This window comes from Tetrao urogallus (genome assembly GCF_951394365.1).
Source record: "Tetrao urogallus genome assembly, chromosome: 18".
In the NCBI taxonomy this organism is placed as follows: Eukaryota; Metazoa; Chordata; class Aves; order Galliformes; family Phasianidae; genus Tetrao; species Tetrao urogallus.
The window spans coordinates 5,569,865-5,587,359 of NC_136831.1; the positions used below are offsets into that span (position 1 = coordinate 5,569,865).

Genomic DNA, 17,495 nt, shown 5'->3' on the forward strand with positions numbered 1-17,495 from the left:
GTTGTGTCCTCTCCACCCCAGCCCTCATTCCAAGATCCTTCTTCACTCTCCAGGCTGCCAAACCCCAGGTACTGGGTGGCTGCTGGGGCCACATGGCACAACCAGGGCCGGGCTGCAGCATCCCTGTGCTCCCCCAGCCCCACTGAGCACTTGGAGAGAGTGTCCACTGCCACAGTATTTGCCCAGAGCCCATTGCCATCTTTCATGCCACCACCCTGCCATGGTTGTGTGCTCACCTCCCACACTCCCTGCAGGCTCACGCAGGGCTTGGACCGGGCTCAGCGTTTCAGTTATTTCTATTCATCCTAAAGTGCAAAAGCTCTGACACTTCCCCCAGATGTGAGCAGGGCAGCTCTGTGGCTCAGGAGCAGCTGGCATCGCTGCAGCACTGCTGTCCCTGCCAGCACACCTGCAGCGCCCGGCTCAGCTGCGCCCAGACGCTGCGTGCCCCTGCACAGAGATAGAGCTGGGGCTGCCCTCGCTGGGATGGTGGCAATGCAGAGCTGCAGCTGTGCGACAGGTACAGAGATACCGGCAGCATCGCAGGACTGGATGGGCAGATTTTGGAGGCGTGCTGCGGGCACGAGGGAGAGACCCGAGGGCAGCGGCGCATCGCAGAGATACAGAGATGCAGAGTCCCGCGAGCGGCCGAGGGGGAGCGGGGGAAGCGGGGCGGGGGGCGGAAGGGAGGGGGCACGGGGGGGGGGGGAGGCGGCACGGGCAGCAGGAGGAGATGAGCTGGAGGAGCAGGAAGGAGAGGAAATGCTTGGGCACAGACATAATGCGGCCCTCCCTGCAATTTACCGCTCCGCTCGGCGCGGGCCGGGTGCCAGCGCTGTGAGCCGGGCCCTGGTCCCGTGCCGCCGCCCAACGACCGGAGCGGAATCCGCCCGGTCCCGGCGCCGCCCCGCGCCGTCCGCTCCGAAGCCCCGGCCGGGACAAACGGCGGAGGGGCCGAGGCCGGGCCGGGATGCGCGGGCGGGGCCGGGCCGGGCCGGGGGGCCGAGCTCGGCGCGGAGCCGGATCCTGCGAGGGGCGGGAGCAGAGCCGGGCTGGCCCCGTGCCATGCAGAGGAGGAGCAGCGAATCCCCGGAGCACATTAAAAAGCGAGGCTTAGCGGCAGCCAGGGGAAGAAAACACCTCCATAGAAGGCAGCGGAGAGCGGCGGCTGCAGCAGCGCCCGCAAAGCCGCTCGGGGGGCCGCGGCGGCGGACCCAAACTTTCCGGCGGCGGATCGGGGGCTGAGCGGCTCGGCCGGGCCGGCGGTGGATGAGGCTTTTTGGGGCGCGTCGCTGAGCCGCAGCCGCACGATGCCCGGGGCCGCGCTGCCCAGCCTGCTGGCCTGGCTGGCGGTGCTGCTGCTCGGCAGGGCCCGCCCGGCCGACGCCTGCAGCTGCTCGCCCATCCACCCGCAGCAGGCCTTCTGCAACGCCGACGTAGGTGAGCGCTTTGTCCCCGCGGGGCTCCGCCCGGCCCCGCACAGCCCCCCGACGCGGGGCAGCGCCGCGCAAACTTCGCGGTGGGGGCGGCGGGCGGAAAGTTGGCGCGGGGCGGCGGGTCGAACGGACGGACGGACGGACGGACGGGGCTGCCGCACCGGGCCCGGCCGAGCAGCACCTGCACGTGTGCGGGACCCGGGGGTGTGGCGGTGTGGCGGCGGCCGGGAGCGGTGTGTGCCCGCCCGGTGTGTGCCCGCCTCTCGCGGCCCATCGCCGTGCCCCGGGGCCGGGCACGGAGCGCGGTTCCTCCCCTGCGTCCCACGGCGTTGGGCTCGGCCGCGGCACGTCGGGTGGGAGCGGGACGGTACGTGGCAGCGCGGGGAGCTGACGGCCCCGGGGGAGCGGAGCGCTCCGGTTCCGCTCACAAAGCGGCGCTTTGCCGTAGGCAACGGCCTGGAGCGCTCAGCCAGCAGCCGGCCCAGAGCAGCGCCGGGCTCGGTCACCTCCCGTCTGTTCCTTATTTCCAGGCATTTCCTTTCCCCCGTCCCACTTTGTTCGGCTTGGATGCTGCTGAAAGGGAGGGCTTGGCAGCGCCGGGATCTGGATTCCTCTTTCGATGAATAATGCCCTTATTAAATTTTAGCATATTAAACAAACAGACCGGCCCCAGTTCCTGCCGCCCTCCTTGGCGGGGCCGTTCCCAGGCCCAGCTGGAGAGGTAACATTCCCAAGCACTTATGCAGCCCGTGCCCTGCCCCATCCCCTGCTCCGGATCCAGGATGTGCTGGCAGACCCCAGTCCCCCCCCTCTCCCTTTGCAGACCCCACTTGTGACGGTGAGGGTAAATCCCGCAGTGCCCCATTGCTGCCAGGCCCATACAGCTCAGAACATCATGAGGTGCACTGGGGATGGAGAGGTGCCCGCACAAAATGGAGCGCTGAATTTCCAGAGCTGCTGCCGAGCCGGTGACCCCAGAGCAGCAGATCGCCCGCAGCGAGGCTCAGCCTCCATCACACTCACGTCAGGGTCATCCTTCCGGGCCACTTGTGACTCACACTGCCATCCTGGGGTGCCGGCTCACCCGTGACTCAGCTGCTGAGTCACTGCTGTCTCGGCATTCCCGGCTGTCTCAGCAGTCCCCAGGAAGGGCGAAGCGGGGGCTGGTTGTGGCTGCCCAACAGGTGTCAGCTCGCAGGCAGCCCGGTCCTGGCTCTGCTGTCCCCTGTGCCGTCACCCCCAGCTCCAGCCCGTGTCTCCCTCACAGATGATGTGGATGGGATTTGTCTGCTCTGACCCCAGCTGGGGACGGTGCTGGGTGCTGGCTGGCAGCAGGATTTGATGCTGGCAGGAACTCAGCCTCCTATGCAACAGGAGCCTGTCCTCCTGCCTCTGATCCCTGCCCTTTGGCTCCCTTCTTGTCTTCCTTCTGTGCTGGGAGGCTCACGGCCAGCTCCTCCCCAGCACAGAGCCAGCCTGGGCCTGGGAGCCGCTGCCGCTTACTGTGCCAGGGCTGCTCCTCTCCTGCTGCTGGCTGCCCTGGGGCCAGGCTGCTGCTGCTACATGGGTCCTTCTGTGCACCCACATCTGCCAGTGCCCCACCAGGGCCCGTGTGCCTTTGCTCACACCCGGCAGCCACTGGTGAGGCACCATTCTGTGATCCAGAGTGGGGTTGGAGCCCAGGGCCATGCTCACAGGCAGTGCCATAGTAAGGCGAGGTGTGGCTCTGACTTGGGCTGCGGGGCTGGGGGTCACATCACCGCAGCTGGTGGCCTTGGGGCTGATGATCCAGCCTCTCTGCTCATGCTTTCTGGCCTGGGAGACGGACAGCAGTTTTCTAGAGGACTTGAGGGCTCTCTGGGTTTATGTGTGTGAGGTGGCAGAGTCCCTGTGCGGCTGCTGGGGTTTGCTCTGCCCATGCTGCTCAGCCCCCTGGCAGGGATGTGGCTGGGCTGTGGCTGCAGTGGCAGACCATCTCCTGCTTTGCTTCCTGTCTGTAGCATGGAGATGCAGAGGATGAGGGAGGTGATACTTGGGCTGTGTCTTTGGCTGTGCAGCAGTGAAGTCCCCAGCAGCTGTGTTTGGCAGTGCCGAGGGTGACGGGACAGCTGTAGGGTGGGTGTTTGGTACCGGGGATGGGTGACCCTTGGATCCAGGCCCTGGCAGCACTGTGCCAATCTCAGCAGTTCCAAGCCATGCTGCCTTAGGATGGGCTGAGCAGCAAGGGCTGGTGGTGACCGGGCAGGGCCTGGGGAAAGGAGGTGGTTATGGGGCAGAGGTGAGACCTCTCTCTTCGGGTGGCACCTGGTGCACCCTGCTGTACCCCGAGCGCGTGGGGGGGCTGCCAGCCCCCGGGCCGCCCTGCTGCTCTCAGTGCCGGTGCCTGCCCACCGTGCAGCCGATGCAGCAGGGCTGTGGGCTGACTGCTCAGGGCCGCTGCTGATTGGGCCCCATCCCACTCCGTCAGAGGCCAGGATGACGCACGCCGCGATGGGGAGTGCTGCGCTCGGAGCAGCCGCGCAGGCTGGGGATGAGCGGGGCCTGGCGCGGGCACTTCCTCCTGCAGGCACAGCCCTGTGGGGCTGCTGGGGCTGGGCTGATCCCCATGTGTGCCCTCAGGAGCTGTGATTGCGAGGGGAGCACAGCCACCGCTGCGCCTCCATGCTCAAGTGCTCCCACAGCCTTTGCGTGCCCAAAGCTCCCTGACCTCATGGTCGAGTGGCAGTGCCCTGCTGTGCTCCGGGGGCTCAGGCAGGTGCCCAGTGCTGGGACTTGGAGGAGCTGGGGTGGTGAAGTCCATCCTGGGGACATCTTGCCGTGTTCTGCCTCTGTTGGTGCTGCGCCGTGCCAGGGTGATCCTGGGGCTGTGCCCACAATGGGGCTGGGTGGCAGCGGGCATTGCTGGCACTGGCACCCAGCCCCTGTGCTCCCATAGCTGCCAGCAGCCCCGAGAAGGGAGCTTTGTTCCTCGGCCATTCAGCCCGGGAACGCTTCCCGTGCTCTGTGGGCACTGATGCTTCCCAGGCAGCCACAGGCGGGGGCCGCGCGCTGGGGCTTGGGGTGGGACGTCCTGGGAAGGGGCTCCGCTTGCAATGTGTCAGGCTGGGAGGGGAGTCCTTGGGAACTGAGGTGCTGAGGACACCTGAGGCTGCTGCATCTTCTGCATTGCCTCAGTGGATGTTTTGTGCTGATGGATGCCACCCTATGCCCGCAATCCTTCTTTTGTCACAAGCAGTCACACACAGGGCAGAGCCGTGCCGGGTTGGATGTGTCCTTGCACAGGACCATTCCTCACTGCGTGTTGCACGGGGACCACAGTGCCAAGGGATGTCCTGTGCCTTGCAGGCCCTGCTGAGGGGCTTGGGCCACGTCCAGCCCAGCCTGGTCAGCGTGGAAAGCTGCCATTGCCCACCGGCTCCCGGCGAACACCCACTGCGCGCGTGCCGGCACGTTCCTGGGGGGTTTGTGGGCAGCGAGGGCTGATCACTGCAGAGATGGAGCCCACTGCTGGGCTGGGGGAGGCTGCTGCAGTGTGGGCTGGGGTGTGGGGTGCAGGCACTGGGTGCCCTCGCTCTGTGCCAGGCAGGTGCTTGTGCGTGCAACGGCGCTCAACATCCTGTGATTTGCCCTGCTGCGTGCTGCTGTTATGCATGGGGCTGGGGCATGGGAAGGAGCCCGTGCAGAGCTGCGCTGTGGGGCTGCAGGCGGCCAAGCAGCCCCTCTCCATCCCAGGGCTTGCTCCCGCTGTGCTGAAACTGCGGGCTGTGCTGAGTCAGCGCCGTGAGGTCAGCGCCGCGTTATCGTGGTCACTTGGCTCCCAGCCCTGAGCGCCCCAGGGCAGCGGGTGGGGGGCAGCCAGCAGGCAGGGGCCGGGGCGCTCTGAGGGCACAGCTCAGCTGTGCTTATGCAGCAGCTTTTGTGCAGAGTGGCGAGTTAAAGGCAGACACCGCAATTCCTGCCCGTGCTGAGGAAGGGCTTTGGCAGATGGTGATGGGGTGGTGAGGGACGCGCCAGTGTCACGCTGTGCTTGGGGATATGCGGGAGCCTCCGGGTTGGTTCTTTGAGCTCCACAGAGACTTGGGGAGGCCCGGGGGCCGCTCCCAGAGCACCCACAGCATGTGCTGCCGTCACCTCGGGGGCACCTCCACCCGCGTGTCCCCACCTGGGCGTCCCCCTGCGTCCCTCCCTCTCCCTGCTCTGGTTTCTGGCCTGCTGAAGAGCTTGGCTGCGCTGCTGGGGTCTTGGCGGGGAAAGCACAGCGCAGCCGTCCCCTCCACAAAGCCGCACTGTTCAGAACAAATCCGCCTAGAATTGGGCTGCATTTTTGTCAAGTGATTCATCAGCACGTGAATGGAAACGGCTGGAGCCCACTGAACCAGCAGCCGTCCCCCACGCCTGCACTGCACCGCGGGCAGCGCTCGGCTCTTCGGGTGTGTGCGCCTTCATCGTGGCACAGAACAGAGCTGCGGGGCTCCGTCAATCCCCACCCATGGTGGCACAGGGAGCAGGGGCTGAGCTGCCCCAGTTGGGGCTCATCTCCACTGTGGGTGGGTGGCAGCTTTGGCACGGCTGCGGGCACCGGGCCCCGACCTGCCTGCCTCGATCCCTTCCCCATCCTCTTCTCCTTTCCAGAGAAAACTGAGTCAGCGCTGATGGGTGCCCACGTGGTGCAGTGCCACCGCTGACCTTCAGCCCAAACAGCTGCACTGTGTGCCCACCGCTCGCCCCGCCGTATTTATAGAGCGCAACCGGATCAGCTCTGTGCTGCGCCAGGTGACAGCGGGCAACGGGGCCCTGCACACGTCTCCACTGCACCCCAGCACCTCTCTGTGGGGACACGACTGCCATTCCCAGCTCTGGGCACAGGGGTGGCTGTGACCTGTGCAGCTGTGGGTCAGGGTGAGCCTCCCACCACTGAGGTCAGTGCCACGTGCCGGGCGCTCACGTGTGGCTCTGTGTCCTTGTGCTGCGCTGGAGGGGTGACACAGAGACCTTCCCATGGCACAGCTCCCTGCCCTCTGCTCGCCCTGGCTCTGGGGCACTGTGGCCTCATCCCTTGCTGTGGTGCTGGGGGCAAAGCAGTGTGTACAGGTTTGTCTGTGCCAGGGCAGAGCTGTGTGTCCCTGCTGTGCACCTCTGGCAGTGTCGCTGCAGCAGTGGGTGGGCAGTGCCTACACGTGTGCTCTGCCTGTGCCCACCTCACCAACCGGGCTCACGTCCCCCCATGCTGCAGGTGGGATGCAGTGCTTCCATCCCCTGTTCTCCTGACTGGGTGCTGCTGTGCAGACGGAGCCACGTTTTACACAGGGTCTGGCCAGCACCCCGGGCTGCATCCCCAGGGGAACAGTGTGCACGGAGAGCAGCTCCACGTGGCTGCAGAGCAGAGAGCTGTGGGGCCTGTGGCCATGCTGCTGCAGTGAGCTCACCCAACCCCTCACCTTGCCAGGTTTTCTCACTGCCCCAGGCTTCAGGGTTCTCCTGCAGCTGCCTGGGTTATTTTTGCAGGCTGCGAGGGCAGGAAGCAGCCCAGGGAGGATGCAGTTTTTGTGCTTGCATGATGTGGGGGGTCCATGTGCCAGTAGCCAGTGGCTGGCAGGGAGCTGTGGCCGGACACCTCTGTGACTGTATGGTGCAAAGGCAGTGGGCACCGGATGGGTCGGCCCTGTGTTGGTTGCTGGGGGCTCCTTCCTCCTTCTACACCTGGAGGTGAAGCTGCAGTGAGCTCCCAATGCCCACGGGTCTCTCCGTTGTGCTGGGCCACGCAGGCACTAGGCTGGGACATGGATTAATTAATGGTGGTGGACAAATAGTGCTCCCAGGGTGCTGTTGGTGGGGGGTGGCTATGCTATCCCTCTGTGTGAGGGACACTTTCCTGAGGGCTGGGCTACCAGATGGGGCAGAGCTGGAGCTGGGGGGGCTGTGCTCATGGCCCCAGCACCTGCCCATCTCCATGCCCTTCTCCTGCAGTGATCCGAGCAAAGGCCGTCTCTGCAAAGGAAGTGGATTCAGGGAACGACATTTATGGGAACCCCATCAAGCGAATCCAGTACGAAGTGAAGCAGATCAAGGTACAGGGCAGGCATCATGGGGTGGGCAGGGAGGTGGGAGGTGCTGCTCACACCTGTGCTCTGTCCTCAGATGTTTAAGGGCCCCGATAAGGACATCGAGTTCATCTACACGGCGCCGTCCACAGCAGTGTGCGGGCAGCCTCTGGACACAGGAGGCAAGAAGGAGTACCTGATTGCAGGTAGGAGTGGGCACTGACCCACGTCTGAGGGGGGGTTGGACTCCAGCAGCCCCCTGGTGTGGGTGTGTGAGCAGCTCTGTGCTGCCTCTCCCCAGGTAAATCCGAGGGCGATGGCAAGATGCACATCACGCTGTGTGACCTGGTTGCCACCTGGGACTCACTGAGCCCTACCCAGAAGAAGAGCCTCAACCAGCGGTACCAGATGGGCTGCGAGTGCAAGGTGAGTGCCCCGAGCCAGGACCTGCACCTGGGGCATCCCTGTGGGTGGGTTGGGGGGGGGGATGCAGGATGGGCACTGACCACCTCTGCCCTGCGCAGATCTCACGCTGCCTCTCCATCCCGTGCTTCGTCTCCTCCTCGGATGAGTGCCTCTGGACAGATTGGGCGATGGAGAAGATCGTGGGCGGGCGGCAGGCCAAGCACTACGCCTGCATCAAGAGGAGCGACGGCTCATGCGCCTGGTACCGCGGCATGGCCCCCCCGAAGCAGGAGTTTCTCGACATCGAGGACCCCTAAGCCAAGCGAGTGCATTCCAGTAGCCAGTAGAAAAGCCCAGCGAGATGTTAGACTGGTCCACACCAACATCGGGGCCTGGAGACAGCATGAAAACCCACACAGCCCCGAGGGGCCGCAGGGCACGGAGCTGCCATGTGTGCGTGGGGCGGGGGGGGGTCACTGCACCGCTCACACTCTGCACCACGCGCACCCTGCAGCAGGCAGGGCAGCCCCATTCCCTGCAGGCTGAATGCTGGTGAGCAGCAGCAGCTGCCCCCAGTCTACAGGGCCCCAACTGCAGCTGCCCAGCACCAGGGCCATGCTGTCCCCATCCCATCCCTTGCTGTGGCTGCAGCTTGGCACCGACTGCTCCCACCCGCAGAAGGCGTGGGGCTCTCGCCCACTGTAGCCCTTAGGGACGGGATGGGGGTCACCCCTGGCCCCAGGGGGGATGGCTGCGGGACACCGACCCCACGCCCCCCCTCTCTGAGCCATTTCCCCCCCCACACACACACACGGCCGGCCCCGGCTCGGGACGTTTTCATGCTTTGCGTCCCCATAGGGTGACGATGTGGTGCTGGACCAGTCTGGGCAACTTTGACGTGTTAAAGGAAAAAGTGAAAGAAAGGAAAAAACAAAACGGAAAAAGGAAAAAAAAAAAAAAAAAAAAAAAAAAATTCCCACCCACCCTCTAATCAGTCCCATATAGGACTCCCGTTCGCTTCTGTATGGTTATATCATATGTGACATTTACTCCTGTCTCTGCTGGTAGCCTGTCTCTGAGTTAATACCCCCACTGTTCTGCCATCAGCTCTATCATTCCCTGTGCTGTGATATTTTTTTTTGTTTGTTTGTTTTTTTGGTGGTTTTTGTTTCGTTTTGTTTCGTTTTGATTTCCCTGTTAGGTGTTAGAATTGCACTTATTTTTGTAAAGGGGCTCTGCAGTGGGTCGGGGGGAATCATGGAGGGGCTGTGGGGCAGCGCCCGGGCAGGCCCCGGCCCCCGGCCCCCCCCCAGTCCCCCAGAACTCCCCGGAGCTGCTTTAATTTATGGCCGTGGCCCCGCTCCGGGCCAGCAGCTCGATGTGGTGTATAAAAAGAAGGAGGAAAAAAAAAAAAAAAAAAAAAAAAAAAAGGAAAAAAAAAAAAAGACAAAAAGTTTACGTATAGTTATTTTCAGATCTCTGCTTGATAAGTATTAAAGTAAGATGTATCTAACGTGCTGCCGTAATTTAAAGCTCGGGATGGGGGCCGGGGGGGGGGGGGCAGGAGGGGGGGGGGCGGTGTTTGATCCCGCGATGTTTGCGGGGAGCTGCGGACAATAAAGGCACTGACGGACCCCGCGGCTCCGCCTCCTCTCTGCAGCCACGCCCACCGGGAGGCGGGGCCAGCCGATTGGGGGCGTGGCTAGCGTTGGTCCCGCCTTCCAAAAGGGGGTGGTGCGGAAGCGGTCCGTGGCGGCGGCGCCGCGCGGTTGCCGCCCATTGAAGGCGGTGACACGTGCGCGCGGCCGGGACCCGGATGGTGCGTGCGGCCGCGCCGGGCCAGGCCGGGCCGGGGGGACGGGACCGGGGCCGGAACCGGGGCCGGAAGTGCGGCGGATGGCTGAGGGGGGCGGGAGGAATTCGGAGCCCTTGATCTCTGTACCGAATCTCTCTTCTGCGTCGGGTCGCTGCGGAGCGCCGGTACCGGGCGGGGCAGCACGTGGCGGGTGGCGGAGGGGCTCAAGGTCGCGGGTGGCAGCGAGCGGGGTGGGCGGTGGGAAGTGGGGAAGTGGGCCTGCGCTGGGGGGGACCGGGCCTGGGGGGCTGGATCGGGCCGCTCCTCGCGGCGCTCTCCGCTCATCCCCCGCCCCCAGCCCGGCCCCGCGATGCCGATCGTGGAGAAGCTGCGGGAGGCGCTGAAGCCGGGCCGCAGGGAGCCGAGTGAAGACGGGGAGCTGGGCCGGCTTTTGGCCGCCTCGGCCAAGAAAGTCCTGCTGCAGAGGATCGAGTTCGAGCCTGCGAGCCGCGGGCTGTCCGGGCAGCTGGAGCTGCTGCGGGGCAAGTACCGACCGTTGAACGCCAGCGCCGGGCCCGCCGCGCCCCGTCCGCCGCCTCCGGAGGGGCCCAGCAGGAAGCACGGTGCGTGCCAGGCTGTGGGGGATGGGGGTCTCTGTGAAGCCGTCCACCCGCCGCTCACCACCCCCCATCCTTCAGGCGGCGATCACGGTCCCGGGGATGGCGTCCCCGCACCGCAGAAGGTGCTGTTCCCCGCCGAGCGGCTCTCCTTGAAGTGGGAGCGCGTGCAGCGGGTGGGCGCCGGGCTGCACAACCTGGGCAATACCTGCTTCCTCAACGCCACGCTGCAGTGCCTCACCTACACGCCGCCGCTCGCCTGCTACCTGCTGTCCAAGGAGCACAGCCGCGCCTGTGAGTGGGGTGGGGGACAGTGCTGTAGGGCTGGGTGGGTGTGGGGAGGCTGCCCTGGGCTGGGTTGGCCCCCAGTGAGTGGCTGCCGTGTGTGGAGCAGAACCCGGCTGCCTGAGGTGGCTCCTGGTGGCATGGCTCACAGCCTGTGGCCAGGAGAGTGCTGCCCCATTCATAGGGCTCACACAGCCCTGCGCTATAGACAGACCTGCTGGCTTGTCTGGGAGGTGTCAGTGCCCTGTGTGCCACCCTTACAGATGGGTGTTCTCATCTGCGGTGTTATCTGTGACCTAGGCACTGCCAGCTGGTGTGTCACATGCTTCTCCTTGTCCCCTGGGCTGCACTGTGCTGTAGCGTGGAGCTCACAGGGAGGGCTGTGCTGCGTGGGAGCAGGGATTCCCCTTCCCACGCACCATCTCCATTTCTACTGCGTTTGTCCCCAGCGTCCTTTCTTCTCTCCTTCTGCAGGTCACCAGGGAGGCTTCTGCATGATGTGCGTTATGCAGAACCACATGATCCAGGCTTTTGCCAACAGCGGCAACGCCATCAAGCCGCTGTCCTTCATCCGAGACCTCAAGAGTAAGGATGGGTCCTTCCACGCTCTGCTCTCCTGCTGTGACTCATGAGGCTGGGACGGGTCCTGGCAGCGAATGGCTCAGAGCTGATTCATGGAGGCTGAGCTACCACGGGACCACATTGGGCTGCCCCACAGTTTGGCTCTGGGGGGAGATAGAGGCGCTGTACACAGGATTTGATCCCTCTTTTCCCTGCAGAGATTGCCCGGCACTTCCGCTTTGGCAGCCAGGAGGATGCGCACGAGTTCCTGCGTTACACCATCGATGCCATGCAGAAGGCCTGCCTGAGCGGCTGCACCAGGTACACACAGCTCTGAGTTCGGGGGCACTGAGGCCATCCCTGCTCCATGATACAGCCCTGGGTTGTGGCCTGGTATGTGACCACAGTGCTGCCGTGGTGCTGGGACTCAGGGCACCAGCAATGCCTCCACCTTCAGTGCAAGGCTCTGAGCTGCAGCTGGGAGCAGCCGTGCTTGGAGGGCATTGGGTGCACACAGCCTGGTGCCCCACTGAGCTCAGACACCAGCAGCTACAGAGCAGCAGAATCGCTGCATCTTCCCTGTCCTCCCCATGGTCTGCCGAGCAGGGCTGTGGTGTGGGGGACACAGGAGTGGCCCTCAGGGGTGGCTCTTGCATCGTGATGCAGAGAAGCAGTGTGACACGTGGCGCTTCTCTTCCAGGCTGGATCGCCAGACCCAGGCCACCACGCTGGTTCACCAGATCTTTGGTGGCTACCTACGGTCCCGTGGTGAGTGCTGCTGCTGGGATGTGACCTCAGGATTGTGGGCTGCTGTTACCCCAAGAAGCCCTGTGCTAAAAGTCTTTTGGGAAGGTGGCCAAGCATGTGTAAATCACCCAAAGCTGCACTTTCCCACTCCCGCCATGCCTGTGGGTCTTGGCTCCCCTTATGGCAACACAGAAAGCTGTTGGCTGCAGGTCCTTGGCTCTTTGTCACTCAGTGAAGGAACCAGTGCTTGCAGCTGTTAAGCAACAATTGCTATGCCAGTAGCCTTCCTCCCTGCCAAGCTGCAGGCGCCCAGCAGAAATGCTGGTGTTGGCATCCCAGAGCCCAAACCCTGAGAGGGGCAGTGCTGCGGCTGCTGTAGGGTGCAGGTGCAGACGTGGCAGGGTGCACTCACTGCTCCTTCTTTTGCAGTGAAGTGCTCAGTGTGTAAGAGCGTCTCGGACACCTATGACCCCTACCTGGATGTGTCCTTGGAGATCAGGGTATGTCAGTGGGCATTGTGCTGTGGTACAGCGTGGACAGGTCACACGTGCCCTGAGCTCTGCCCTGTCCTTGCAGCAAGCCGCAAACATCGTGCGGGCACTGGAGCTGTTTGTGAAATCAGATGTGCTGAGTGGGGAGAATGCCTACATGTGTGCCAGGTGAGTGGGGTCCCATGGTGTGGGGTAGTGGAAAACAAGTTTGTTCAGTCTGGAGAAGAGGAGGCTCAGGGGAGACCTCATTACACTGTACAACTTCCTGAAGGGAGGTTGTGGTGCAAAAGGGTCTGGCCTCTTCTCCCAGGCAAATAGTAGGACCTGAGGAAACGGCCAGAAGTTGTACCAGAGGAGGTGTAGGTTGGACATGAGGAGAAACTTTTTCTCTCAGAGGGTGGTCAGGCACTGGAATGGCTGCCCAGGGAGGTGGTGGAGTCTCCGTCCCTGGTAGTGTTCAAGAGGTGCCTGGATGAGGAGCTACAAGATATGGTTTAGCTTGTGGTACTGATAGGAATGGGAGGGGGGTTGGACTAGATGATCTTGCAGATCGTTTCCAACCTTGTGATTCTGTGATATGATTAGACCATCTGTGATAAGTGCGGTACAGAGGCAGCCCCAGCTGGGCTGTGGGACATGTGGCCATGATAGAGCCAGCCCCACTCCAGCTGCCTGGCAGCAGCAGATGTGGCCATACGCTGATGCCTGCTGTCAGTGCAATCGATTCCGTGAGGTGTGTCTGAGCTGAGGGCAATCACCTGGGTGTGGAGCAGCTTGGATAACTGGAGATCTTCTGTGCAGGTGCAAAAAGAAGGTGCCAGCCAGCAAACGCTTCACCATCCATCGAGCCTCCAATGTCCTCACGCTCTCACTGAAGCGTTTTGCTAACTTCAGTGGAGGCAAAATCACAAAGGTGAGAGTTTGGGCAGTGCAGGGCTGAGGCTGCGCCCTTGCTCACGGGGTCCTGTTGCAGCACAAGGTCTGCTACAGCTCAGTAGTGTTCCCTGAGCCGTGCTGCAGGGCCAAGGGCTGTGCTGCAGGATTTGCTTCTTCCCAGCAACTTCCTCACTGCAGCCTCAGCCAGGGGAGAGCTGGGTGCTCTCTATGGAGAGGGATCATAGGATGGTTGGAGCTGCTCTTGCTGTAGCGAGAAAGACCCCTGAGACATCCTTTCTGCACAGGACGTGGGATACCCTGAGTTCCTGAACATCCGCCCCTACATGTCTCAGAACAATGGCGATCCAGTCATGTATGGGCTCTATGCAGTGCTGGTGCACTCGGGGTACAGCTGCCATGCAGGACACTACTACTGCTATGTGAAGGTGAGCCCTGGGGGCACCTGTGGGGTCCTGTGGTGTGGGAAGGCTGCTCAGCGGGTGCATGTCAAGGAGTTTGGAGCACGATGCCATGTTGCAGGGGGTGCTGGTGCTGCTCTGGGCAGGGCCTGACCCCAAGCTCTGCTCCTAGGCCAGCAACGGGCAGTGGTACCAGATGAATGACTCCCTCGTGCACTGCAGCAACATCAAGGTGGTCCTCAATCAGCAGGCCTACGTGCTGTTTTACCTGAGGTGAGGTATCCTGTGCCCCCTGCCCTTCAGCAGCTCCTGTGCGTTCTGAGGCTGGCAGCATCAGTCTGTGTGCTTGGCACAAGGGCACGAATGCCACAGGGTTCACGTTCTGCAGCCCTCCTGGCTGACATGCACTCTGCTTCCCCCAGGATCCCTGGCCCCAGGAAGGGCTCGGAGGGGCCCATTGCCAAAGCCACTCCCAGCCACTCACCTGTTGTTTCTGATCAGACCAAGAGAACCACAACCAACGGGCCTCTGCCATCACCGCTTCTGGGCCGGGTGAGGCTGAGGAGGGTTGTGGGGGCAGTGGGCAGCGCTCTGTGGGAGGGGTCTGGGTGTGCCTATGGTCCCCACAGCAGCCTGGGGAGTGCAGGCAGCGTGGTTCCGTCCCCAGGGCCTCCCTTTGCTGACCCTCGTTATTTCTCCTTGCCTAGAGCCCCGAGGTGCTGCCGGGCAGAAAGCTGTCAGGGCCAGAGGAGATTGGGGTGCCGGTGGCCCGCAGCTCGCTGGGTGCAGGGCCAAAGCTGTCCAATGGCTCTGCACCACCAAAGCCACCCACCGGGTCCCCATCACCCAAACTGCCCCTCAGAGCCACCCAGGTGACACCGAGTGATGACACAGCCCAAAGGCCCAAGAAAACGCCGTCCCTACAGCAGCCTCCGGCACCGAAAGCATCTCCGGGCCCATGTGGCTCCAGCACTGCAGATCCACCCCAGCAGAGCCCCGGGGACAGCATGCAGACCCCCACCTTGCCCAGCCCTGGCACCCCACAGCGCAGCTCCTGCAGCAGCGCAGCCCCCAGCCCTGCGCACACCGCAGCGGGGGACGCAGCCAAAGCGGCCCCAAAGGCCAAGAGCGGGGCAGGCGGCCTCGACCCCTCTCAGGACACAGACTGTGGCACGGATCTCCCCGAGGGCTCCAGGCTGATGAAGCTGAAATCCGCTGCACTGGAGCTGGGCAGCACCACATCGCCACCCCCAGCCAAGAAGCTGGCACTGTCTGCCAAGAAGGTGAGCTCATGTGCTGCTCCGTGTCAGCGGGTGCAATCCGGGGAGGGCCAGGGGTGGTGCTCACAGAGCCGGGCTGGGAGAACCCCCGGGCTGGGTGAGCTGTATGGGGCCAGGCCCGGCTACTTGGGGTGGGTTTTGCATCCCCATGGTGGGTGCAGGGAACTGGTGGCGGTGCTGCTGCAGCTGGAGAGCTGCGGGCTGCTCCTGCCAGTGGCTGTGCGCTGTGCTTTCCATGCTTTAAATTTCCTTCCTTCCTTTTTTTTTTCCTTTGTGCTTCTAACTGAGAACACTTCTGATTCTTCTTCTACCCCCCCACTTCCCTTTCCCCCTCTGTGTCTGTTCCCCCTCCCCTTTCTCTGGGCTCCCCTTTTTATTTTCCTCCTCTTGGCTCACGGAACCCTTTCTGTTAGACCACCAAGTTTTTATTTATGTCGATAACTGCAGGGCAGCATCCCACGGAGGGCGAGCGGAAGTGACGGCCGTGTGCAGCCTGCTGGCCTCGCCTTCGCCACGGCCATTGCCCAGCCCTGGCCTTGCAGCAGGCCCAGGTAAGCAGGACAGGGATCCCCAGCCTCCTGCACGGCAGCAGCCCTGGAACTGATACTTGCCAGGCTGAGACAATGCAGGACTCAGCCCAGGTTCTGCAGCCATTGCTCTGACTGTTGGCACTGGCTGTGCATTAGCATCTCCTGGCAGCAGGAGGCTCTGGGCAGGTCTGGCTCTTGGTCCAGGTCTCTGCTGTGCCTGTGCTGTAGCAGCACCCATGGGCAGTGCGTGCAGCTCTTGGAGCAGGGCCTGGTTGTGCTTTTTTGGCTTGTGTCTGGGATGGAGCCAGGTGAGGGCTGAGCTCCTGCATCCTGGATGGAGAGGGAAAGGGAGGTTCCTGCTGTCAGTCCGGCTTTTGGCTTGTTTCAGCCTCTGTTCCTGTCCTGCAGGCTGCCCTCCGCTCTCCCCCAGCCCAGCCCTGACACACCAGCCTTCAGCTTCGCTCCCAGCGCAGCCCCCTGGCTCCCAGCCTCCCCCCTGACCAATGGGGCCCACCCCTCTCAGCACCATCCCACCCTCAGCGGGGAGCGTGGACCCGGCCCTACGTCCACCAAAAAGAAGCAGCGAAAGCAGCAGCAATCCAAAGCGGGAGGCAGCTCGCATGTTATGGCTGTGAATGGCTGTAATGAAGGCTGCAGCCCCCCGAGGAAGAGGAGGAACATTGCTCCAGAGGGCTCTATCCCAGGGAAGGAGACGACTGGCACAGGCAGGGAGGAGCGGGGCCCCAGTGGTTCTCCCAGCATGGAGCCCATCTCCCCCCTCAAAAAGAAGAAGAGGAAGAGAAGGCTACAGGAGACTGAGGAATGCTCCTCTGGGGCACAACCCTTGGGCAGGTGAGGCTCCAGGGATGCTGGGGGGACCAACCCACAGGCAGGTGAGGCTGGGGGGACCAACCCACTGAGTCTATTGCCCAGTTCTAATGTCTGCTGGCTTCCCTAGCTCTGGGAGGGCTGACACAGAGCCCTTGTGGACAAAGCAGCAGCAGAATCCTGAGCCCAGCGAGGGAGAGAGTGAGCATCGGAAGTGCAAGCAGAGGGAAAGTCTAGGCAACGTGACCTCAGAGCAGCCAGCTGCCATCAGTGCCCCAGGTACGGTGCCATGCTGCCTGCTGTGCCAGGTAAGGGCCCTTCCTCTCCATGTTTATGACTTGGTCTTTCTCGGGAAGGATTCCTCCCCGGCTCTCTCTGCTCAAACATCTGTGTCATCCATCTGGGCTTCGGGCTTCAGACCTTCTTAATCCCAACAGTCCCTTGGGGTGAAATCTGCGTTGGAGATGGGGTTGATGTGGGACATCCCTCCGGCCTCTCCTCACCTGCTTTCCCCACAGCAGCAGCGTGCACGTGGGACAGCCTGGCCAGAGATGGATGCAAACACGGCGCGGCTGCCTCGAGCACTGGGGCTGGCACACAGCCCCGCAGCCCAGAGCGCAGCGTAGTGGAGGAGCTGCTCAGAAATTCCTTGGACAAGGCTTATGGCAAGCAAGGTACGGCCCTGTGTACCGACTGGGGGGTGTGCAGCCACGCGCCCCTGCCCCAGCCCTGCAGTGCAATGCTGATATTGGCATTTCACAGTCCTGACCTGGGAGGGTGAGGTGTCAGCCGTCAGCCGCGATGCCATGCGGGATGCAGCGTGGGCCCGGAGCGAGACCGTCATTGATGAGTGGGATGAGGAGTTCGACCGAGGGAAGGTGGGTGCTGAGCTGCATCCTGACAAGTGCAGGGTGGTGGGCTGTGCCTTGACCTGGGTGCATTCCTCCTCTCTCTGCGTAGGTGAAAAAGGTTAAAAAGCTGAAGCGTGAGCGGAGGAGACACTTCAATCCTTTCCAGCAGCTGCAGAGCAAGCGCAACTTCTGGTCGGTGACACATCCTGCCAAGGTGGCCAGCTTGAGCTACCGGCTGTGAGGTGAGTGAGCCAGGGGGCAATGGGGGCAGCTGGCCCTTTGGGGTGCTAACACCACGCCTTGTCTCTCAGGTGGAATCTGCACCCTGCAGCA

The 17,495-nt window shown here is 63.0% G+C and overlaps 2 protein-coding genes across 2 annotated transcripts; both read left to right on the top strand.

Moving 5' to 3' along the window:
- Positions 1-1,310: 1,310 nt before the first annotated feature.
- On the top strand, positions 1,311-8,199 carry TIMP2 (TIMP metallopeptidase inhibitor 2; the record flags this gene model as incomplete). Its single annotated transcript, XM_079544159.1, has 5 exons — positions 1,311-1,440; positions 7,404-7,504; positions 7,575-7,683; positions 7,779-7,903; positions 8,002-8,199. The coding sequence occupies 5 exons, from the start codon at positions 1,311-1,313 to the stop codon at positions 8,197-8,199; spliced, it is 663 nt and encodes a 220-aa protein (XP_079400285.1).
- Positions 8,200-10,047: 1,848 nt separating this feature from the next.
- On the top strand, positions 10,048-17,403 carry USP36 (ubiquitin specific peptidase 36; the record flags this gene model as incomplete). The annotated part of the gene is made up of 17 exons (XM_079544266.1): positions 10,048-10,588; positions 11,054-11,164; positions 11,359-11,461; positions 11,841-11,908; positions 12,317-12,387; positions 12,464-12,546; positions 13,180-13,291; positions 13,560-13,700; positions 13,846-13,946; positions 14,096-14,225; positions 14,381-14,956; positions 15,401-15,504; positions 15,892-16,335; positions 16,442-16,590; positions 16,830-16,985; positions 17,074-17,189; positions 17,272-17,403. 17 exons carry the CDS (start codon positions 10,048-10,050, stop codon positions 17,401-17,403), a joined length of 3,138 nt encoding a protein of 1,045 aa, XP_079400392.1.
- Between the last annotated feature and the right edge of the window lie 92 nt (positions 17,404-17,495).